Raw genomic sequence first — 25,933 nt, 5'->3', positions numbered from 1 at the left:
CACTTTATATAAGTCAGGAAGTACAGAGTAAGTAGCAGGAGCCAGGAAGAAAATACATAATTCCCAAGGCATTTCCCCAGTGACCCACCTCCTCCAGCCATACCCCACACCTGCCTAAATTTACCTCCCAGTTAATCAATTCAAATTATTAATCCATCATATGGATTAATCCATTAATTAGGTTACAACTCTCATAATCTAATATTTCACCTCCTGCATTAATACAGGAGGTTTTGGGGGACACCTCATATCCAAATCATAATAATTCCTTTTGACACAATTCTAGGTTTGTCCCATTAAAAGCTAGTTTAATTTATAAAATATGAAGTGTGAAGAAAGTAAATAAAATAAAAACTATGAACAGATACAATTAGAGACTTTTTCATGTCTGCCACTAAAAGCCGTATCTTGCTTTCTCTGCTATTTGTGGTAATCTACTCTGATCAAGAGTGAAGGAATAGGGCTGGGGTTGTGGCTCAGGGGTGGCGTGCTTGCCTAGCATGCATGGGGCACTGGGTTTGATTCTCAGTACCACATACAAATAAATAAATAAAGGTCCATCAACAACTAAAAAATATTTTTAAAAAAAGAGTGAAGGAATAGATTGGTGGTGGAGATGGGGTCATTTAAGGTAACCCATTTCCTAAGTATCAAGCTACAGATTATGAGAAGCATTTCAATTTTTAAAATATTTTTATTGTTTCTTTTTAGTTATATGTAACAGTAGAATCCATTTTGACATAATTATAGAAGCATGGGTTATATCTTATTCTAATTCAGACCCCAATACCTCTTCTTCCCCTTCTTTTTCACCTCCCTGTGCTCCCTTCACTCTATTGATCTTCCTGCCATAGTTACCTTTTTTAAAATTCATTTCTTGTGGATGTACATGATGTTGAGATTCACTGTGGTATATTCATAAATAGGAAAGTTGTGAGAGATTCCTTCCACTGTTCTTCCTTTTTCCCATCCCCACTCCCTTCTCTTCATTTCCCTTTGTCTAGTCCACTGAACTTCTACCCCACCACCCTTTATTGTGGGTTAGCTTTCACATATCGAGAAAATATTTGACCTTGAGTCTTTCGACTTAGTGTGATAGTCTCTAGCTCTATCCATTTACCAGCAAATGTCATAAAGTCCTTCTTCTTTATGGGCTATTATTCCATTGTGTTTATTTACCACATTTTCTTTATCCATTCATTTGTTGAAGGGCACCTAGGTTGGCTCCCTGGCTTAGCTATTGTGAATTCGGTGGCTATGAATATTGATATGGCTGCGTTGCTGTAGTAAAGCATTTCAAGTTATCTGAAAGGGCCTCATGTATTAGTGTTTTTTCTAGGTAATGAGGGAAGGTTGGCAAAGTAACATAAAGAATGATGTCAGTTGGGGCTGGGAATGTGGCTCAGTGGCAGAGTGCTTGCCTAGCATGTGTGAGGCACTGGGTTTGATTCTCAGCACTGCCTATAAATAAATGAATAAAATAAACATCCATCAACATCTTAAAAAAAAAAAAAGAACAATATCAATTCCCAGGACTTACCAGAGAAGGGACTAAGGCAGGATTGGCTACCAGGAACATGGAACTTGCCAGGAAGAAAACAAAGCCCTCTAAGGAAGTGTCTGGGATCGGCCACAGCAGTGAACAGTCATAATGCTCATGACAAAGTAGTAAGAATAGCAAGGCAGGCTCTCAGTTTCTTTTTATTATGTACTGAAGTCCCAAAAACCTTCTAAAGAAGAGATTACAGGCATTAGCAGCAATTGCTATTTCATGCTTACAGTGCTGTTCCCTGGAGGTCTCGTATTTGAGGGGCAGTTGGACAAGTCGTAAGTGGACAGTACCAGAGTAGAGAACCAAGTCCTCTAATACATGTGACAGATATGTAACTAGTGTCTACAGCGGTGACTCTCTATGTTTAGCGAACAACAGGTTCTGCCAACTCCTGGATCCTTGAAGAACATTGTGCTTTCAAAGCAGCCAGCTTGACTTTAAAGGCATTAGGATCGTAGAAGAGAATATGCATAGGAGCCCTGAAATGGGAGGAAAAGAAATCAGCCTGAAGAACTAGAGTTTCCCAAGCACCCACTATGTGTTAATCACTAGGACACCATCTCATTGAGATTTTCATGACCTCCACTTGCAGACAAGAAAAGGAAGGCTCAAAGAGGTTGTAAGAATGATCAATGGCCAAATCCAGATTTGCACATCTGTCAGATTCCAAAGACTTTGCTCTTTCCACAGAAAGTGAATTCTGGAAAATTTTTCAATAATTAGCAATGTTAAAATAAGCCAGACAGTCTCCTATAGTCATCTAGCAGTCTAGAAAAATATGTAATTCTTTTGTGGGTATGCTGGGGATCAAACCACAAGTGTTCTTTCTACCTTGAGCATCTCTAAGCAAATATATTTTTTCTTACACAAATTACAACAGTGCTCTGTTTCACAACTCATTTCAATGAACAATATACATTGGATAAATATTTCATCTACATACTTACAGAGCTATCTTCTAAATCTAAGGTTCGGTGCCTAGTCCACTACCCTACTGGTATCTTTATATTTATTAGAATAAGACCATATATTTGTTACAATAAATGTAACTAGTGAGCTGGATGTGGTGGCACTGTAATCCCAGCTGCTCAGAAGGCTAAGGCAGGAGGATCTCAGGTTCAAAGCCAGCCTCAGCAAGTTAGTGAGGCCCTAAGTAACTCAGCAAGACCCTGTCAGTACATAAAAAAAAATATAAAAAAAAAGGGCTGCGGATGTAGCTCAGTTGTTAAGCAACCCTGGGTTCAATCCCTGGTACTAAAACGAACAAACAAAAAAAAGTAACTAGTGAGATGTTATTGCAATTTTTTAAAATTTTGACAACTCTTTTCATTAACCTTATTAGATCAACCTTCTCCCGGTCCCCAGACACCCAACCTATCCTAGTCCACATTAGCCTTAAATTGGCATACCTTGAACTTGGATTAGCTAGTTCCTGAATTCTAGCAGATATCTGAGAATGGGTAGCAGCATGAGACACTGGCCACTGGGCATCACGGGCAGGTAGGTAATCTTGATGGACAGGCTTGAATTTAGCTAGATCTAGCGTTCGGGAGCTAGGTATGGCGAACATGGCTGCTGGGGATACCTGTAGGGGAAACAAAGAGACACAAAAATACATCCCAGCTTTCACCATATCTCCCTATCTCGACCGCTGGCTCCTGTCCCTCTCCTGGACTGCTGCACAGACTCCTGACAGGCGTCCTACTTCCATCCTGGCCTGTGCGATCCAGCCTCCCCATGAGAGTTACCAGGGAATGAACAAGTAGATAGTGTGTTCCCTGAGACAGATCGAGTTCTAAGTGATTTGCCCATGTCACTCTCACTTCATCACTATGACAACCCCATGAGGTAAGCACTTTTTACTTTAATTTATTTATTTATTTGTACTGGGGATTGAACTCAGGGGCACTTGACCCCTGAGCCACATCCCCCGCCCTGTTCTGTATTTTATTTAGAGACAGGGTCTCACTGAGTTGCTTAGTGCCTTGCTTTTGCTGAGGCTGGCTTAGAACTTAAGATCCTCCTGTCTCAGCCTCCCAAGCCCCTGGGATTATGGGCATGTGCCACCGCACCCGGTGAGGTAAGCCCTTTCTAAAGCCCAATCAGAACATGGCACTCCAGGCTTGAAACCCTTCCTGTAGCTGCCCATTTTGCTAACATAGCTTCTTCCTGTGCCTAAGAGGCCCTGTAGGATTGGGCTACCTGCCACTCCTCTGATCTTATCTTTTCCCTTCCCCACTGGGTTACTATGACCCTGGTCACAGGAGGCCCCTCTGGTCCAGCTTCTTCTGCTCATGACCTTTATAGCTGCTAATTCTGCTTGAAAACCTCTTTCTGCAGTCTTGGCTCGACTGCCTTTTCCTCTTCCAAGTGTCTGGACTCAAACATCAAGTCCTCACAGGGAGCTTGCTGACCAGCCAAAATAAACCAGCCTCTCCAATGAAGCGCCTCTGTGGTTCCCGTCTACTCTCCTGGCTAGCACTTATCCACACCGGAACCAGCTTGTATAGTACAGTTTATTGCCTGCTTCTCCCCAACAGAATAGAAGCCCCTGGAGGGGATGCGCTTGTTGGGCAATAACTAGAACAGGCTCTGGCTTGTAATTGGTGCTGATAATATGTCAACTAACAGTCCCCCTTTGATCTTCTGCTGGAGTGCCTTTCTATTATGTGGCTTTATCGGTAAAATAAGAATGACATGTAGCTACTGTTCTCTCTGTTAAGTGTTCATCCTAAACTTCTCAGCAACCCTGAAAGTATTCTGAGTTGCATGAGGCCAGTTAGTTCTGGATTCTAACAGTATGATTTTTCACAGCAGCATCCCCCCTTTTTTAAAAACTTGTTGTAAAACAAAAAACTCAAACAATTCTAGCAATAAAGGAAAGATATCTATCATTCCCATTTCCTTACAAAAAAAATAGCATTAAGTCATATTCCTGCAAATTCAAGACACTCTCCCAAGAGTTTTTGGTTCCCAGAATGGTTTTCCTTGTTAAATCCTGAGGTTTCCAGAGAGAGGGTAGACCTGGTCCTACCTCTTTCGGCAACATGATATATAATAAAAACCCAACTGAGACAGGGCACCAAGTTGGCACTGCAATTAAAGAAGGGAAATGTCAAGGAGGAAGAAGAGGGAAGCCATGGGTGCGCCAGGCTCCAGGCTGAGCACTTGCCTTCGGTGCTAACTATGTCACAGCTGACTTCTAAGTAGGAGGTCAAACACCTGCCATTCCCTTGCTCACCTGCTCCACCCAACTCCAAGTTCACCCCAGATTGAGGGCTTGGGCATGTGCTCTTCCCTACATTGGAACATTCCTCCCCCAGATCTTCACTCAACTGACCCCTTCTCCCTCCTCAGGGTTGGCCCGAACTTTTATTCCTTAGAGTGGTATCACCAACTACCACATGCCAAGTAAATTATTCCCCCCATCACCACCACAGTCACTCACTTCCTATTTCATTTTCTCCATAGCATTTATCACTACCTGGCATTGTCTTATCTTTTTACTTATTTATTGCCCCCCCCCATTAGCTGCATTTGTTCCCTGGGAAGAGTACTTGGCGCACAATACACCTTCGAATACTGAATGACCAAGGCTCAGGAAGGCTGCCTCGACATCATAAAGCTAGCATCGGTGAGGTGGGAATTTGAACCCAGCTCCTGCTGACTCCAAAGCCATGCTCTTTGCCCTCAACTCCTCTGCCTCCCTCGATATCATGTCGCTAGGTTTTCCTTCCTGCCACAGAACACTCTTCCAAGATTCTTTCTTTCAATGATTTTGGGCTATGTCCTGTAGGGGGAGGAGGGAACACCTTAGGAGCAACCAGAAAGAGAGCAGAAGGATGGCAAGACAGGCAGTGGGGGCTTACAGGTCGGATGGGCATTTCGCTTCTTTGTCTCTCATAGCACAGACCATCTAACTTGATCTTTGGGTGGGCAAGGTCTATAGTTCTCGGAGTTGCAATAGCACCCAGGGTAGAAACTGAAATCTTAGTTTCAACCTAGAGGAAAAAAATAAAACAGTACCTATAAGTATTCAATAACAAACACCATCTAGTTCCAAGATTAAAGAGTATTATCTGATCTCTGGTCCAGGCTTCCCAATAACCAGCAGAAATGATGAGAATCTTATAATAACCCCTGGTCACATCTGGAAGGATCAATTTCTCAAACTATATAGATTCCAAACCAACTTTTTAGGAACTTACCTGTTAGACTACAGAGATAGAGGACATAGCAAACAATGTTACATATCGACTCAGAAAAAAATGATAGCATTGATTTGTAGACTGATAAACTCAGGGAAAATTCAACCCTAACACAGAAGAATGCTTTACCAGATAGATTCTGCTTTGTTCTTGATGATTTTTGCCCTTTGGAAACTGGGACTCATATTATCACTGTGCCAAAGGGAATTTAAGTGGCTGTCTTCTAATTGGGATAAATAACAACAACAAAAAAATAGCCAACAGAATAATGAAGCCAATAAGAATAATGGAGAACTATATACCTGCATTGGACCCCCCCCCAAGTCATTCCTCATTTTCTTGATTATGAAAATTAGATCAAATTACATGGTCCTCTATTTAAATTACTTGTATTTAAGTAACTTCTTATATAAGATTTTGAAAGGGAATATAATCAACAACTGGAAATAAAATGAGTCTTCAACCATGGGTAGAAAAATATGATATACATAAAGTATTTTCTGAATTCTTTCTTGTGTTATTTAAATGATGATGATGATGACACTGACACTGACAGTTTCACATGTAATTAGTTTATTTCTATCCTGGAGTATCAATTTTTATTTCTATTTCACTAATGGAGTAACCAAGGTACTTGAGATTCAGTAGTTGAAGTTTACATAGTTAGTAAGCGGCAGGTCTGGAATTCTAACCAAAGGTCTTGCATGTTGGTACAACACCATGAAGGACTGATTAAACATTTAAGCATTTCCTATGAATAAAGCTTTTGTCTCCTATCAGGCTCTGGCAAATTGAAGAAGTATATGGCAACCATTGCCTTCAATTAAGCCTTCCAATCAAAAAGGAAATAAAACAATCAATCATTAATCCAATTCATTAACAAATATTTCTTAATCAAGTATATTATGTAATGCATAATAAATAATAATAAAATACAGTTTTTTTCCTTAATGTAATTTTCACCTTATAAAGAACCATAGACCTATAGGCAAATAATTAAGATTATTTGGTGCTCAAAAGAGAAGGGAAAAAAATCAAAAGATATCAGATGAAAGGTGGGAAAAAATCAGGAAGGATGCTCTTTTTTTTGGCAGAGGTGGGTATCAGGGATTGAACTCAGGGGCACTCAACCACTGAGCCACATCCCCAGCGCTATTTTGTATTTTATTTAGAGACAGGGTCTCAATGAGTTGCTTAGCGCCTCACTTTTGCTGAGGCTGGCTTTGAACTTGCCATCCTCCTGCCTCAGCCTCTGGGATTACAGGCATGTGCCACCACCCAGCAAGGACTTTTTTTCAGGGATAAAGAGTCATTGGATTGGACCTTGAAGGAAGGATCAGATTTTGACAAATGGAGGAGGAAACATGAGGGAAATGAAGGAAGGGGGTCTGAGAACATTGGTGGTTGAGAATGGGGCAGGCTATGCAGGGAGATCAGGCTTGTAGATACACTTGAAACCAGGTGAGGAGGGTGGGAGGGCATCTTCACAACCAGGGAAGAACCAAGGAGCCTTCACTAGAGAAGAAACAAGATCAGAGCTGGAGACTACCCTGCAGCAATGAATGAGAAAGACACGCAGGGCCACAGGAAGCAGGGAGGCAAGGAACGATAGGGGCTCAAAGAAGAGAACCAAACACCTTTTCCCATTCTGAAATGGTGTTGGGGTGGGTACTGGGGGTTTAGTCCAGGGGAACTGTACCATTGAGCTATATCCTCAGCCCCCACCCCTTTTTTCCTTAAGACAGGGTTTTGCTAAGTTGCTTAGGCTGGCCTCCTGCTTTCAATCCTCCTGCCTCAGTCTCCCAAGTCACTGGGATGATAGCTGTATGCCCAACAAAAGTGCTTAAGCATAAAACATAACACAAAAATTCCCATGAAACACCATGTAGGTTAAGAAATCAAACATTGACCCAGGTACGGTGGTGTGCACGCTTGTGATCCTGGTGACTCAGGAGGCTGAGGTAGGAGGACTGCAAGTTTGAAGCCAGCCTCAGCCACAACCAGCTCTTAAAATAGTTTTTGAAGTTACAATAATTTAAACAAAACAATACCTGCATAATAATACATCAATGTAACCAGAAATATAAGCGAATTACAGTGGCTTTCAACTTTTCTTCTAACCTAGTAATATCCTATGCTTGTATAATTTTGTCAAAATGAAATTCCACTGTCATGTATAACTAAGAAAAACCAATAAAATAAAACTCTTTTAAAAAGTAAATGAGAGCTTCCAAATATGAAAACAGTTTTTAAAAATTATTCCATCTACAACGAACAAGAGGGGCATGGGTTTTGCTTGGTTGAAAAGCCCTTCCCTAGCAGGAGGCCCTGGGTTCAATTCCCAGCACTGACAATAAATGAATAACAATAATAAACACATTACATGTTGTTAAACAGACACTTATGACATAACTCTTTTTCAAAATAAAAAACAGTGAGCAGAGTCATGTTTTGCCTTTTTGCAAATACCTTTAATATCTGCCTGAAGAAGATGCTTTTTATTTTGTTTGTTTTTCAGTACTGGGGGATTGAACCCAGGTCTTCGTGCTGGTTAGGCAAGCACTCTACCACTAGCTACATCCCCTGCCCTTTTAAGACAGGGTCTTGCTAAATTGCCCAGGTTGGCCTTGAACTTGCTGGGAACACAAGTGCATGCTACCATACCCAGCCATACAGCCCTTTTAATAGCCAGATCTTTTATTATTTGGTAAAATTTCTGGTTTGAAAAACACTAAAAGCAATGATGTATAGAAGTCCCCACATTAACAAAGTAAACGGCGGACAAAAATCGTAGTTGTCCCCTCAATAGATCTGGAAAAACATTTGGGGAAATTCAATTCTAATGTTTTTAACATTAGAATTTAAAGAAGGAAAACAAAAAACTCTTTGGGAAAACTCAGAGTAGAAGAGAATTTGTCCAACTTAACAAAGGGAATCTACAAAACCTGAAGCTAGCATCATGTTTTATGGTAAATATTGAACACTTCTTCACTAAGATGAGGAACAAGGTAAGAATTCCCACACTCACCAGTCTGTGTCCCATGAACTAGACTCCTAGCCAATACAAAAGGCAAGAAAAAGTATTAAAAGTCCCTTGGATTAGAAAAAAAATTATTCACAGATAATATGATTTTATACATATATAGAGAGAAAATCCAAAGGAATCTATAAAAAAATAGATTATGAGAATTTAACAAGGTCATAAAGTCAACATATTATCAATAAACAATTGGAAAATGAAATCAAAGATACCACTTACGGATATCATCAAAAACATAAAAGACTAAGACAGATAGGGTGGCGTGTACCTATAGTCAGAGCTACTTGGGCTGCTGAGGCAGGAGGAAGACTTGGGTACACAAACTGGAGCCCAACCAGGGCAACACAGTGATACCCCATAAAAATAAAACAAACAAAAAACCCCATAGAAGAAGAGGGAAAAAATAACAAAAGATGTGTAAGAACAAAACATAATTGAAAGAATTAAAGATGCTCTAAATAAATAGGGAAGATATAAAATGTTTATGGATTAGAATACTTACTATTACTAAGATGTAAATTTTTTTAGATTATTTTACATATTCAATGCAATCTTACTCAAAATTTCCATCAAACGTTTATTTTTATCTATTTTTGTTTTATTATTTATTTATTTATTTATTTTGGGTACTAGAGATTTAACCCAGGGGTACTTTACCACTGAGCTACATCCCCAGCCCTTTTTGGGTTTTTTTTTTTTCCAATGAAAAGTTTCCATGTATATTTGAAGTATTATTTTCCTGTTGATACATATGGAATGCATTTCTCTCTCTCAGCATCACAATTCTTATTTTACAACATGACAAAAAGTAGATTGTAGATGTATCAGAAAAATTTTAAAATATGCATGTAATAATAGGTGCATTTTCATTACAGCTGATAGGTTATTTTTTATTTATTTTTTTTATTGGTTGTTCAAAACATTATAAAGCTCTTGACATATCATATTTCATACATTAGATTCAAGTTGGTTATGAACTCCCAATTTTACCCCAAATACAGATTGCAGAATCACATCGGTTACACATCCACATTTTTACATAATGCCCTATTATTAACTGTTGTATTCTGCTACCTTTCCTATCCTCTACCATCCCCCCTCCCTCCCCTCCCATCTTCTCTCTCTACCCCATCCACTGTAATTCATATCTCTCCTTGTTTATTTTCCCATTCCCCTCACAACCTCTTATATGTAATTTTGTATAACAATGAGGGTCTCCCTCCATTACCATGCAATTTCCCTTTTCTCTCCCTTTCTATCCCACCTCATGTATCTGTTTAATGTTAATCTTTTCTTCCTGCTCTTCCTCCCTGCTCTGTTCTTAGTTGCTCTCATTATATCAAAGAAGACATTTGGTAATTGTTTTTTAGGGATTGGCTAGCTTCACTAAGCATAATCTGCTCTAGTGCCATCCATTTCCCTGCAAATTCTATGATTTTGTCATTTTTTAGTGCTGCGTAATACTCCATGGTGTATAAATGCCACATTTTTTTTATTCATTCATCTATTGAAGGGCATCTGGGTTGGTTCCACAGTCTAGCAATTGTGAATTGTGCTGCTATGAACATCGATGTAGCAGTATCCCTGTAGTACGCTCTTTTAAGGTCTTCAGGGAAAAGTCCAAGAAGGGCAATAGCTGGGTCAAATGGTGGTTCCATTCCCAGCTTTCCCAGGAGTCTCCATACTGTTTTCCAGATTGGCCGCACCAGTTTGCAGTCCCACCAGCAATGTACAAGAGTACCCTTTTCCCCACATCCTCTCCAGCACTTGTTGTTGTTTGACTTCATAATGGCTGCCAATCTTACTGGAGTGAGATGGTATCTTAGGGTGGTTTTGATTTGCATTTCTCTGACTGCTAGAGATGGTGAGCATTTTTTCATGTACTTGTTGATTGATTGTATGTCCTCCTCTGAGAAGTGTCTGTTCAGGTCTTTGGCCCATTTGTTGATTGGGTTATTTGTTTTCTTATTGTTTAATTTTTTGAGTTCTTTGTATACTCTGGATATTAGGGCTCTATCTGAAGTGTGAGGAGTAAAAATTTGTTCCCATGATGTAGGCTCCCTATTTACCTCTTTTATTGTTTCTCTTGCTGAGAGAAAACTTTTCAGTTTAAGTAAGTCCCATTTGTTGATTTTTGTTATCAACTTTTGTGCTATGGGTGTCCTATCAAGGAATTTGGAGCCCGACCCTACAATATGTAGATCGGAGCCAACTTTTTCTTCTATCAGACGCAGAGTCTCTGATTTGATATCTAGCTCCTTGATCCACTTTGAGTTAACTTTTGTGCATGGCGAGAGGAGGGGATTCAGTTTCATTTTGTTGCATATGGATTTCCAGTTTTCCCAGCACCATTTGTTGAAGATGCTATCCTCCCTCCATTGCATGCTTTTAGCTCCTTTATCAAATATAAGGTAGTTGTAGCTTTGTGGATTAGTCTCTGTGTCCTCTATTCTGTACCATTGGTCCACCCTCCTGTTTTGGTACCAGTACCATGCTGTTTTTGTTACTATTGCTCTGTAATATAGTTTTAAGTCTGGTATCGCTATACCGCCTGATTCGCACTTCCTGCTTAGAATTGCTTTTGCTATTCTGGGTCTTTTATTTTTCCATATGAATTTCATGATTGCTTTATCCATTTCTACAAGAAATGCCGTTGGGATTTTGATTGGCATTGCATTAAACCTATAGAGAACTTTTGGTAATATCGCCATTTTGATGATGTTAGTTCTGCCTATCCATGAACAGGGTATATTTTTCCATCTTCTAAGATCTTCTTCTACTTCTCTTTTTAGGGTTTTGTAGTTTTCATTATATAAATCTTTCACCTCTTTTGTTAGGTTGATTCCCAAGTATTTTATTTTTTTTGAGGATATTGTGAATGGAGTGTTTTTCCTCATTTCCGTTTCAGAAGTTTTGTCGCTGATATACAGAAATGCCTTTGATTTATGCGTGTTGATTTTATATCCTGCCACTTTGCTGAATTCATTTATTAGTTCTAGTAGTTTTTTTGTAGACCCTTTTGGGTCTTCTAGGTATAGAATCATGTCATCTGCAAATAGTGATAATTTAAGTTCTTCCTTTCCTATTTTTATGCCTTTAATTTCTTTCGTCTGTCTAATTGCTCTGGCCAGTGTTTCGAGAACTGTATTGAATAGAAGTGGTGATAGAGGGCATCCCTGTCTTGTTCCAGATTTTAGGGGGAATGCCTTCAATTTTTCTCCATTGAGAATGATGCTAGCCTGAGGCTTAGCATAGATAGCTTTTACAATGTCGAGGTAAGTTCCTGTTATCCCTAGTTTTTCTAATGTTTTGAACATAAAGGGATGCTGTACTTTGTCGAATGCTTTTTCTGCGTCTATTGAGATGATCATATGGTTCTTATTTTTAAGTCTATTGATGTGGTGAATAACATTTATTGATTTCTGTATATTGAACCAGCCTTGCATCCCAGGGATGAATCCTACTTGATCATGGTGCACAATTTTTTTGATGTGCCTTTGTATCCGATTCGCCAGAATTTTATTGAGGATTTTTGCATCTATGTTCATCAGAGATATTGGTCTGTAGTTTTCTTTCTTTGAGGTGTCTTTGTCTGGTTTCGGAATCAGGGTGATGTTGGCCTCATAGAATGAATTTGGCAGAGCTCCTTCTTTTTCTATTTCCTGAAATAACTTGAAAAGTATTGGTATTAATTCTTCCTTAAAGGTTTTGTAAAACTCCGCTGTATACCCATCCGGTCCTGGGCTTTTCTTGGTTGGAAGTCTTTTGATTGCTTCTTCTATTTCATCTATTGTTATTGGTCTGTTTAAGTTGTGAGTATCCTCCTGACTCAGTCTGGGCAAATCATATGACTTAAGGAATTTATCAATGTCTTCACTATCTTCTATTTTATTGGAATATAGGTTTTCAAAATAATTTCTAATTGTCTTCTGTATTTCTGTAGTGTCTGTTGTGATATTGCCTTTTTCATCCCGTATGTTAGTGATTTGAGTTCTCGCTCTTCTTCTCTTCGTTAGCATGGCTAAGGGTCTGTCGATCTTATTTATTTTTTCAAAGAACCAACTTTTAGTTTTGTTAATTTTTTCAATAGTTTCTTTTGTTTCAATTTCGTTGATTTCTGCTCTGATTTTAATTATTTCTTGCCTTCTGCTACATTTGCTGTTGTTTTGCTCTTCCTTTTCTAGGGCTTTGAGATGAAGTGTGAGCTCATTTATTTGTTGGTTTTTCCTTTTTTTGAGGAATGACCTCCAAGCGATGAATTTCCCTCTTAAAACTGCTTTCATTGTGTCCCATAGATTCCGATATGTTGTGTCTGTATTTTCATTTATCTCTAAGAATTTTTTGATTTCTTCCTTTATGTCTTCTGTAACCCATTGATCATTCAGTAACATATTGTTCATTTTCCATGTGATGTAGGATTTTTCCTTCCGTCTTTTATCATTGATTTCCAGTTTCATTCCATTATGATCAGATAAAATGCATGGTATTATCTCCACCCCTGTATATTTACTGAGGGTTGCCCTATGGCATAATATATGGTCTATTTTTGAGGAGGATCCATGTGCTGCTGAGAAAAAAGTATATCCACTTGATGATGGTTGATATATTCTATATATGTCAGTTAAGTCTAGGTTGTTAATTGTGATATTGAGTTCTATAGTTTCTTTATTCAGCTTTTGTTTGGAGGATCTGTCCAATTGTGAGAGAGGTGTGTTGAAGTCACCCATAATTATTGTGTTGTGGTCTATTTGATTCTTGAACTTGAGGAGAATTTGTTTTATGAACGTCACCGCACCATTATTTGGTGCATAAATATTGATAATTGTTATGTCTTGTTGGTGAATGGTTCCTTTTAACAGTATATAATGTCCTTCCTTATCCCTTTTGATTAATTTAGTCTTGAAGTCAATATTATTCGATATGAGGATGGCCACCCCTGCTTGCTTACGAGGACCGTGTGCATGGTATATTTTTTCCCAACCTTTCACCTTCAGCCTGTGTATGTCTTTTCCAATCAGATGTGTCTCCTGGAGGCAGCATATTGTTGGATTTGTTTTTTTAATCCATGTTACCAGCCTATGTCGCTTTATTGGAGAGTTTAAGCCATTAATGTTTAGAGTTACTATTGATATATGGTTTGTACTTCCAGCCATGTTTGATTATTTATCTTCTTCTTTTTTTTTTTTAATTTAGTTTGTTTCTCCATGGTTAGCTTTCCCCCCGCCCTCTGTCTTTATAGAGGCACTTCCCACTGATGGTTTTGGTTATTGTTTTTCATTTCTTCCTCGTGTAGTGTTTTGCTCAAGATGCTTTGCAATGCTGGTTTTCTGGCTGCAAATTCTTTTAGCTTTTGTTTATCATGAAAGATTTTTATTTCGCTATCGTACCTGAAGCTTAATTTTGCTGGATACAGAATTCTTGGTTGGCATCCATTGTCTTTCAGTGTTTGAAATACGTTGTTCCAGGATCTTCTCGCTTTCAGCGTCTGTGATGAAAAATCCGTTGTTAACCTTATTGGTTTACCCCTGAATGTAATCTGCCTCCTTTCTCTTGTAGCTTTTAGTATTTTCTCTTTGTTCTGTATATTGGATATCTTCATAACAATGTGTCTTGGCGTTGGTCTACTGTGATTTTGTGTGCTCGGTGTCCTGTATGCATCTACAATTTGTATATCCGTTTCCTTTTTTATTTCTGGAAAGTTTTCTGTAATTATTTCTTTCAGCAGGTTACTCATTCCCTTGGTTTGAATCTCTGTACCTTCTTCTATCCCGATGACTCGTAGGTTTGGTTTCTTTATGTTATCCCATATCTCTTGGATGTTTTTCTCGTGGTTTTTAACCAGCCTTTCTGAGTTGGCTAGGCTCTTTTCAAGATGATATATTTTGTCTTCATTATCTGATGTTCTGGCTTCTACTTGCTCCACTCTGTTAGTGATACTCTCAATTGAGTTTTTAATTTGGTTTATCGTTTCCTTCATTTCTAGAATTATTGTTTGGTTTTTTTTAATAATCTCAATCTCCTGATAAAGATGCTTAACTTCTTCTTTTATCTGTCTATGTAATTCATTTTCAAAGTGTTCTTTCACTGTTTGGATTTGCTGTCTCGTATCTTCTTTAAGGTTCCATTCCATCTGTCTAAGGTATTCCTTGAGTTCTTTATATGACCATTTTTCTGCTGACTCTAGGTCCTCCTGAATATTTAGGCTGTCCTTCATTGTTTGTACTCATTTTCTTCCTTGCTTTTTTATGCTGCTCATGTTACTTCTTGTTCTGTTTGACTGCTGAGTTACTGTTTACTCTTATAGATTTATTTGATGCTTGAGAGGAAAGATATTAGAAGGGAAGGGAAGAAGTCACTAAAGAGAATGAGAGTAGGCAGGTAGAATTCAAGGAAGGGGGAATAAGAAGATTGAAAAGAAATGAAAAGACAAAAGAAACAAGAATAACAAAGATTAGATAATAAAGAAAGAAAGAAAAGATGAAAAAAAAAATTTTAACAAAAATAATAGTGATAATAAAAAATGAAAATTAAAATTAAAAAAAATAATAATAATAAAATAAAAAAAAATTAAAAAAAATAGAAACATTGAAAAAAAATTAAACAACAAATAAAAATTGAAAATGAAATAAAAAGAAGAAAAAAAAAGAAAAAGAAAAGAAAAAAAATGATAATAATAATAATAAATGCAGTCCTAGAGTTCTATTAACTTCTCTTCCAGTAGGTGGAGCTGTGCCCACTGGGCCAAGCTTCTCCTCTCAATAGGTGGGAACCATTCACTGTGCAGCAGCTCTTTCTCCTAGACTGGGCGGGTCTCCAATCCTGAGTGTCTAGGGCCTTGTCTTGTGTTTCCTCAAGCCAGGCCGTGCTCACCTGTGGCGCTCACCACAATACTGGCTACACGCCAGGTCTACTGCTCCTTGGAGCCCTGTTTTCATGAACACCTGGGCTCACTCTCCCTGTTTGCCTCCCTCAGACCCTAAGTTTGTAGAGCTTGGGGCTGAGATCCCCCAGCGAATTTGCTTGCCCTCCTGTAGCCACGCCCCCGGTAGCTGGTGCAAGAGACCTCAGTTGTCAGCACTGGTGGGAGCGGTAGCTGGGAGTTCCGCACCGCGAGTCCCGCGCCACTCCTGATTCCCTCGGTCTGGTTATTGCGTTCACAGGAGAGCTGGGAGTGGCCCTTAAGGTTTCCCCGCTGTGTGGAGAGAGATGGCTAGGGGATTACACACCTGTCACGCTGGTTTCAATGCAGTTATCTCCTCCGCCCGTGACGCCATTTCTCTGCCATGGTGATATCCCATGCAAATGGTGACCGTTTGTTCCCTTTGCCGGGTGACCAATGCAACGGGTGGGTCCTGACTGTCTCTCCCAATCCCCGTTTCAGTCCTGTGGCCACTGCCTATGAAGGCTCGGTTGGCTTTTACCTCTGTAAGTTCCTAAGGGCCGGCCAATTATTTCAGCGGGATCGTTGGTGCTGAGTCACACGAAGCAGGCGAACCGGAGCTTAATTGCCTCCGATTCGGGCTCTGTGTGTGTGTTCTGAGGGGCCCAGCCTGTACGCCCCAGATCCACGTCAGCTCAGCATTGCCTAGTGATCCTGAGCAAACAGCATTTAGACAGTTTACGGCTCCCTATGCCCGCGCAGTTGAAGATGTCAGAGACTTGATCTCTCTGCGCCTGCCACCATGTTACATCTCCTCAGTGATATTCATGTTGCCCTTACAGCTTCCTGGTATAAGCAAGTTCTTGGGATTATACAAACTGCTGCTTCTGTTTCCAGTCCAGATTTCTAGAAATGAAACCCTGCCGCCGTCGCCTCCGTCTCTGGGCCGCGCTGACGAGCGTCGCGCTTGTCTGCGACCGTAGCAGAGCCGCCCTGGCCTCCGCAGCTCTTCAGCAGGGTGCCAGGCCCCAGGGGCCCAAGTGGCTGCCGCCGCGGCTCTCCATCCCCCTCCTCCGGAGCACGGGTCCCCTGGCAGGGGGGTGCAGAATGACCCCAGAGCAGGCTCTGCCCGAAGGTGCAGCGGTGAACAGGCCACAGAGACGCTCGAGGCTGCAGTCCAGCCTTCAGAGGACAGGGCTCGGCACGCAGCCCAGCTCCAACCTCTAGGTGCGGCTGCCGGACAGTGTATACAGAGCCATCAAGACAGCAAGCAGAAAGCAAATGGCGGCTCCCGCGGAGTGGATTTTCGGCACAGAAACCACAGCCCCGCCAACAATCCCAATCCACAAACTCTCCCTGTATAAAAAATATTCAAAAAAAAAAAAGAAAAAAAAAGGCGGGGTGCACTGAGCTTTCTTTGCCTCGGGTACTTACAATCCACTGCTGATTACACATTCAGCTTCTCCGCCCGGAGCGAAGCGAAAGAGGAAGCAGATGGGAGCAAAGCGCCCGCGGCTCTGAGCAGCCAAGCGTCTCTTTTTCGATTTCTTTGTTCTTCCTGTTCCTTGGCAAAGTGGTCCACTACAGATTAACGGTGAAAGGAGCTTTAACAGACTGTGCGAAATCTCTATTAAAGCCGCTGCTTTGAGCACCACGCTCAGCACTTCAGCAACCCCCGTACGCAGCGGCCATCTTCAATCTTCAATCTCACTAAGCTGCTGAGGGCCTCACTAAGTTGCTAAAAATGGTCTCAAAATTGGGATCCTCCTGCCTCAGGCTCCTGAGTTGTTGAAATTATAGGTGTGAGACACAGTGAAGAGCTACAAAGCACTTTTATAGAAACGAACAAGGTGATTGCAAAGTTTATGTGAAAATGAATAAGACCTAGAAAGCCAAAAATACATTGATAAAAGAGAACAAAGGGGAGGACTTATAGTACCTTATTTTCAAAACTATTTTAAAACTACAATAATCAAGAGAGTAAGGCATTGGTGTAAGGAAAACAATAAGCAATTAGGACAGATTCGGGAGTCCAGAAATAGATTCAAAGTAATTCAATTAGAAAAAAGAAATTCATCCTATTGTAGTTGAAAAACTGAATATCCATATGGGAGGCGCCTTAACCTGAACTTCACATATGCCAGAAAAAAGTAATTCCAAGTGGATCATATACATAAAAACACAAAAGTAAAAATAATAAGGCTTCTATAGGAAAACATAAAGCACCTTCATGAGCTTACAGTGAACGAATACTTCTTAGCCAGGACACCATTAACTGTAAAAGTAAAGATCGACAAATTTAACTTTATCAAATTTGGAAACATTTTTTTATAATCAAATGATACCTTTAATAAAATTAATAGGTTTAGCTGTAAACAGAGAGAAGATATTCACGAAATCATAACCCTGAGGAAAAGACACATATTCAAAAATAAATAAAATTTGAAAACATCAATAAAGAGGAAACACTACAACCTAATTTTTTTAAGTTTAATAAGACAGACAACTCCTTTCAAACACAAATTATTGCGAGGTGGAAAAATCCTGAAGAATGTAAAAACCCCAAACCAAACCAAACAAAAATACAACTACACTCAAGGACAGAAGAAGCTACAAATGCCAAGAAGCACATGGCAAATGCTGAACATGCATATTTGACCTGGAAATGCAATTTAAAATCACTATGAGACACGACTATCTCGCTTTAAAATGTCTAAAACTTCTAAGAAGGGACAATGGCAAATGCTGGCAAATCTGAAGCATCTGGACCCCTCATACATAGATGGAAATGAAGGGCTGTGGCTCAGCTGTGGAGTGCTTGCCTAGCATGCATTAGGCCCTGAGTTTGATTCCCAGAGGAGGGGAGAAAAAGAACAAAAATGATACATTCACCTGCAAAATAAGAGTTTCTTATAAAGCTAAATCTACACTTACCCTATGACTCAACAATTCTACTGCTATGTATTTACCCTAAAGAAATAAAACCATGTTCAAAACTGTATTCTTTTTTTCTTTGCTTTTTGGATCAGGGATTGAATTTAGGGGCACTTGACCACTGAGCCACACCCCCAGTCCTATTTTGTATTTTATTCAGAGTCAGGGTCTCACTGAGTTGCTTAGCACCTCGCCATTGCTGAGGCTGGCTTTGAACTCACGATCCTCCTGCCTCAGCCTCCCAGGCCACTGGGATTACAGGCATGCGCCATCACGCCCAGCACAACTGTATTTACAATAGCCCATTTGGAAATATCCCAAATGTCCATCAAAGGAATGAAAAAAAATTATAATGTAGTTTTACAATAGAATAATCCTTAATAAAAAGGAACACAATGTATTGATACACTCAATAGTATGCATGAACCTCAAAAACACTGTGTTGATTGAGCAAAAAAAGCCAGATACTAAAGAGTATATATTGTATGATTTCATTTAAATCAAGTTCAAGAGCAGCCAAAGCTAGTCTGTGCTGATAGGAATCTGAATGGTAGTTGCCTTTAGGGAAAGGGTTAGATTAGGAATTGACTGGAAATAGAAAGAAACTTTCTGGAACTGTGGATATGTTTTGTATCTTGATTGGAGTAGTTATTGAATAGACATATGCATTTGTTAAGAGCTTATTAAACTACACACTTAAGATGTGTGTTTTATATAAATTAAAATTCAATAATTTTAAATTATAAGTGAGGAGAAAGTATTTGTACCATATATAACAGATGAAGATAATTATCCCTAATATGTAAAGAACTTTATAAATCAATGAAAAAATATAGGCCAGTAGAAAAATAATTAAAATCATGAAGTGATGAGTTTTTCAGAAAAAAAAAATATGCATGGTAAATAGTTCATTAACTATTTGACTTTGTTATTATCAGAGAAATTTAAAGATATACTGTTTTACTACCAATTAACATTTTGCAAAAGAAGTAGTATTTCATATTGGTTGGTGCAAAGGAAAGGCAGCCAAAGAATGCAAGCAAATATGCAAATCAGTTACTTTTGGGGACCATGTTTTGGAATCTTACACACATCGCCTCAAAATGTTCATGCACTTTATCAACCCAGCGATTTTAGTTCTAGAATTTTTATTCTAGGAAAACAGAGACTGAGGAAGATGGGTGGGGGAGGGGGTATGAGTACAATGACCTTATGAATCAGGACAGCAAGTGAGACAGAGCCAAGCGGGATAGCCAGAGTTCAAGTGCTTTGTACTCAAAGGTATCTAGGTATCTGCCAGATAGAAAATGAGTCTGAAGAGTCCAAAGTCTCTCAAAAGTTAAAGATGTTTAAAATCCAAAACAGGTCGATGTGTCTGGGTAGGAGCTGCAGACATTGGTTAAATAGAGAATCACTGATACGGGCTAAGTGAGCCATGAGAGTGATCCACTTTTAAGTTGGATTTGATTTGGCTGGGTGGGTTTTTGTTGGTTTTGCAGTACCGGGATTGAGCACAAGGTGAGTCTCGACCATTGAGCTCAGTCCATTTTTAAGTTGTGCGGGCTCCAAAAACTGTACTATAAAAAGGGAATTCAATAGGACTAGCCATTGACAGAGAACGACTTCCTGTAGTTCATCCTTCCAAGATCTCTGGTGGCAAGTAACCTCAGGCACCTGTGAGAGTACCTTGACTTCCTTTATGAGCATGTCTTATTATTATTAAACTTGAGGAAGAGTAATGATTAACTATTAAAAAAAAAACCTTAAGAGGATCAAATCATTAACTTAACATTTTGTTAAGAATAAGTATGTGCAAGAGATGATGAAACTTGAACCTAGATCATAGATAGGGTGGATATAGTATATCGTACCAATGTTAAATTTCCTGATTTTGATAATACTATTATTCTGTGGTTAGATAATACAATGTCCTTGTTTTTAGGAAATTAACATTGAAATATTTAGGGAAACTTGGATATAACATTTATAAAGACCAGCTGTAGCTTGTCTCAAAAATAATTCAAGGGAAAATTATTCACACACACTTGCATACAATACACATGGAAGAGGGAGAATGATAAAGGAAAGGGAATGAAATGTGAATTTTTACAAATTTTCAATAAGTTTAAAATTATTACAATGAAACTATATGTATATTAGAATAAAAAGTATATTCATGTTAAAGAGAGTGAAAAATTTACAACGGCCATTAGAAATGTATAACTGATTAATCAAATTAGAATTATGACATTAAATTAAAATCTTAGCTTTCTGTCCATTCTTACAATATTTAAAAAAAAAACTTTAGTTCCCCCATGTTTATAAACTTAACATGTTAAATTTTAAAGTAATGTTTTAGTATTTCAGAAGATTTTGTTTGCTAGTGTAGATGGGTGAAGTAAAGTACTTGAACATAAATCAAATGTAATATATTGATAAATGTAGTTTAAATTGTTTGAAGGTATTTTATTAACTAGGTTTGTTAATACAACCAAACATGGTTTGGGACTCTTAAAATTAATTATTAAAACTGCTTGAATTATAAATATAATAAAACCTGTAAGCAAAACTTGAAAGTCTAAGAAATTTTGACTTTTTTTAATATTTATTTTTTAGTCGTAGTTGGGCATAATGTCTTTATTTTATTTACTTATTTTTATGTAGTGCTGGGGATCGAACCCAGGGCCTCACACGTAGGTGCTAAGCAAGTGCTCTACCACTGAGCCACAACCCCAGCCCCGAAATTTTGATTTTTAAATTTGAAATTTTAAACATGAGACTATTAACTCGTAATCTGCTCAAGGATACCAAAATACTCACATCATTGGGTGTGGCAGGGTTTTTTAAGCGCCTATAAATTCTTTCATACTTCTCTCATTGGGAGGTAGGGTTTGCTTCCCCGCCCCCTTGAATCCAACCAGACCACACTTACCTGCATCAATCAACAGAGTATAATTGTGGTGACTTGTGACTTCCAAAGGCAAGTCACCAGAAGCTATGTAGCTGCCTCCTATTCTCTAGGAATGCTCATCCTCAGGGCACTCCATTTTAGGATACTCCCCAGAGCATGGCTGCCAAGCTGAGAGAGGTCTTTGCCCACATGGAGAGGGCTTGGGAAGGTGTACACATTACCAACTGAGTCTAGCCTCAAGTCATTTCCAGCTAGACGTCACACATAGGTGCTGTTATAGATTTTTTTTTTTTAATGTTGAATGTCCGTGCCTCTCCAAAATTCATATGTTGAAGCCCTAGTGTGTTGAAATTTAGCAGGGGGGTCTTTGGAAAGTAATTAGGGTAAGATGAGGTCATGAGCAGGGAACTCCCCATAATGGGATTAGTGTTCTTATTAAAAAGAGAGAGAGAGACCAGAGTGCTCTCTATCCCTCTACCTCCATACCCCTCCACCCCCAGCCACACACCCCAATTTTCAAAGTGGTCATGTGAGCACACAGCAGGATGATAGCCATCTGCAAGCTAGAACAGAATCTGCTGGCATTTTGGGCTTCCCAACCCCCAGAACTGTGAGAAATAAATATTTTCTGTTTAAGTACCCAGGCTGGGGTATTAGGTTATAGCACGTTAAACTGACGAAAACACGAAGGAGCCTCCAGATGATGCCAGCCCCTTACTACTTCAGACACCTAAGTAATTTTCTAAGCTTTCCAGCTGAGACCTCACACATCTTAGAGCTGGGACAAACATTACTTATTTTCCTGTCAGAATTTCTGACTCATAAAATCCTTGAGCATAATAAAATTATTGCTGTTTTATGCCACTAAGTTTAGGGTATTTTGGTATGAAGCAACCACCAGGTCAGGTTATTACCAAAGGAAAGATTCTCTATATGGGTTCAAGATTATCTAGAAATTGTTTTCTGAGCTGATTAGATTTAAAGGCATTAATGAGCTCATTATTTATTATAAACAATAACTATAATAATAATAATAATAACAACAGCCCACTACTACCAGCGGTCTTTAAAAAAAAATCCCACTGGCAGCTCATGGCATGCAGTAGCAAAATAGAAAGACAGGCTTTGGGTGATCAACATTGCTATCAAAGGACACTGTAGTGATATCAAGAAGTACAATGGGGTTGGCTGACTGTTTGTAAGTGCACTTGAGAACTGGAGAAAAGAAACCATCCACGCAAGTCTTTGAATTCCTAACTGAAAGTTCTGATAAGGGAACAGAAAGCCTCTGTCTTCCATAAAAAAATAAAAATCCTTTTATTCTATTGTCAGAGGGCTGAAAGTTCTGAAAAGCAAAATCTAATTCTGTGCGTGGGTGAGTTAAAATGAAGGTATTTCACAGACCTTTATGTTAAAGTTGGGGCAATGATTGTGAGGGACTAGAACCTTGAAAATTGAAATGGGGACATATGGGTGGTTCCCAAGGAAGCTGGAGACTTTAAGCCCCTAAATGCGCTAAAGCTTCCTTACTAGAATCAGCCCTTCCACCCCTGAAGAGGTTAGACTCCCCTGGCTCAGACATCTCCCAGGGAGCCACAGACCTGTCTCTACTACCTCTCTTTGCTTCTATATCAATTACCAGGACCAAATCCCAGATGCCATCCAGGCCTTCCATAGACTTTTTCCCCCCACATTGCTTAATGCTTAATCTGTATAAGAAACCATTTATTCTATATCACTCATGGTTCTGCTTCTCTAATCCACTCCTGACCAATTCATTGAGCATAGGAGAGTTAGTCAGAAAAGTTCATTTCATGAGAGGAGAAGTACAAAGGAAGAAAAAAAAATAGGCACCTAGACATAAGAGAGTACCATGTTGTAAAGTCAATTAAGAACTGGTTCTTTCACATGGATCACTTACTTCTTTTGGAGGAACATAGTTAGGATCTATGCCTTTGGCAATTGACAGTCGTAAAATCCGGGGAGAAGGATCAGGTATTTGAAAAGAACTTCTTACTACATTATCATTGGTGGACCTATATGCAAATGGAAATATAAAATGTCATATCTATTGAATATGGGGACAATAATTGAATTTGTCATTGCTATAATCAACTTCCAGTCAATGATACATACTGTTTCCATCTTAGGAACACCTTTTCCCATAATCATAGTGCTCTTTCAGATTGGTGTTTCTCAAAATTTCTTTACTATAATCCACAATAAGTAGTATATTTTATCTTGTGATATAGTATGTACATGTGGATTTGTGTATATAAAACAAAATCTGAATCTCTGGTATGATATTAAATAGAAATGGTGAAAACTCACAATCTTGTATTGTTCTGATCTTAGGGAGAAAGTATTTCACCATCAATTGTATTTGTTGAGGCGTTTTTACATATGTCCTTTATCAAATTAAGTATATTCCCTTCTATTCCTAGTTTATTGAGCATTTTTATTATGAAAGTGTGTTAAATGTTGTCAAATGCTTCTTCTTGGTGTACTGAGATGATCATGTAGATTTTTTTTTTCTTCTACCAATTCAGTGTATTACATTTATTTTATTGATTTTATCATTTTGAACCCAACATATTATTCTTACATTTCTGGGATAAAACAATCTTAAGAAGCACAATTTTTTTATACCTTTATTTTATTTATTTATTTACTTATTTATTTATTTTTATGTGGTAAAAAAAATCCAGGGCCTTGCATGTGCTAGGCCAGCACTCTACCACTGAGCACAACCCCAGCCCAAGAAGTACAATATTTTTATATATTATTGGATTTGATTTGTTAATATTTTAATGTGAATTGTTGCATGAACATTTGGATTTGATTTGCGGTTTTGGTTTTGTGGTTTTGGTGTGGATCTCTGCATATATATTCACAAGAGATATTATGATTAAAATATATAATAGGGGCTGGGGCTGGGACTCAGCAGTAGAATGCTTGCCTAGCATGTTAGACACTGGGTTCAATCCTCAGCACCACATAAAAATTAATAAAATAAAAGTATAGTGTTCATCTACAATTAAAAAAAATATATACTTAAAAATATATAATAGTCTTTTCTGGTTTTGTATGAGGATGATACAAATATAATAGAATGAGTTAGGAAGTGTCTTACTTTTGGGAATGAACTGATGAATATGTTAATTCTTCTCAAACATGTAATAGAATTCACCAATAATTCATTTGCATGTAATGAAATTACTAGTCCTAGGTGATTCTTTGCAGGGAGGATTTTTGAAAACTATTAATTTGATTTCCTTTACTGTTGATGGGTCTGTTGAGATTTCCTATTTTTTCTTGAGTCGTTTTCAGTAGTTTGTCTTTCTAGGAATACGTCCATTTCATCTAGACTATCTAATTTGTTAGCCTTGTAATTGTTCCTAGTAATCCCTTATAATTTTTTAATTTCTATAACATCAGAAGTAATAACTCCTTGTATGACCCCCCCTTAGAAAGGTTTCTTATTTTCCCCCCTGATTTTACTAACTTCAGTCTTCTTTTTGTCTTGATTAAACTAGCCAAAGACTTGTCAATGTTGTCAATTCCCAAAGAATCAACTTTTAGGGGGTTGTCATTTTTCTCATTTTCTAATCACTATTTCATTGATTTCCACTCAATCTTTATTATTTCCTTACTTCTTTATGTTTAGAGTAAGTTTGCTTTTCTTTCTAATTTCTTAAGGTGAAGTTATGATTTGAGATCTTTTTATACTTCTTATGAATATACATACATACAGAGATCCATACCAAAACATCAGCAAACTAAATTCAAATGTACATGCAAGATTGACATCAAAATACTAACAAACCAAATCCATTAAAATATAAAAATACTATGCTTCCTGACCAAGTCTGTTTATCCTCCACCCCTCTTTGTGCTCTTCTAAAATACACTGTATGTCTATCAACACAGGACTATACTATTGTTTTATGCAGCTGCCCTTCAATCATGCAGGAGAATAAAGAATTATAAACAAAAAGTACATTATATTGTCTTTTATATTTAATGAAATTTATTTATTGATACTTCTTATGTAAATTCAAGTTATTATCTAGTGTCTGAAAAGACACTTGAGGGACTCTAATATTTCTTATATAGCAAGTCTGCTGGTAATTAAGTCTCAATTAAGTTTTTATCCTGAAATAACTTCATTTCTTTCTCTCTCTCTCTCTCTCTCTCTCTCTCTCTCTCTTTTTTTTTGTGTGTGTGTGTGTGTGTCGGGATACTGGGGATTGAACTAAAAGCACTCAACCACTGAACCACATCCCAAGTCCTTTTGTATTTTATTTAGAGACAGGGTCTTAACTGAGTTACTTAGAGCCACGCTAAGTTGCTGAGGCTGACTTTGAACTTGCGATCCCCCTGCCTCAGCCTTCTGACCTTCATTTTC

At 38.4% G+C, this 25,933-nt stretch overlaps 1 protein-coding gene across 1 annotated transcript in view; it reads right to left on the bottom strand.

Moving 5' to 3' along the window:
* Positions 1–1,660: 1,660 nt before the first annotated feature.
* Spmap2l (sperm microtubule associated protein 2 like) overlaps positions 1,661–25,933 on the bottom strand; it is a 61,210-nt gene continuing 36,937 nt past the window's right edge. The window contains exons 6-9 of the mRNA XM_046445874.2: positions 23,447–23,561; positions 5,422–5,553; positions 2,962–3,137; positions 1,661–2,031 (exon numbers count right to left, since the gene is read on the bottom strand). Coding sequence (XP_046301830.1) covers positions 1,917–2,031; positions 2,962–3,137; positions 5,422–5,553; positions 23,447–23,561 — 538 coding nt within the window. The 3' untranslated portion in view covers positions 1,661–1,916. The remainder of the gene's footprint in view (positions 2,032–2,961; positions 3,138–5,421; positions 5,554–23,446; positions 23,562–25,933) is intronic.

This window comes from Marmota monax, unplaced genomic scaffold (genome assembly GCF_021218885.2).
Source record: "Marmota monax isolate L192 unplaced genomic scaffold, Marmota_monax_Labrador192_F-V1.1 WCK01_AAM20220418_F8-fsc00025, whole genome shotgun sequence".
Lineage (NCBI taxonomy): Eukaryota > Metazoa > Chordata > Mammalia > Rodentia > Sciuridae > Marmota > Marmota monax.
This window is presented reverse-complemented; position numbering and strand designations above follow the sequence as displayed.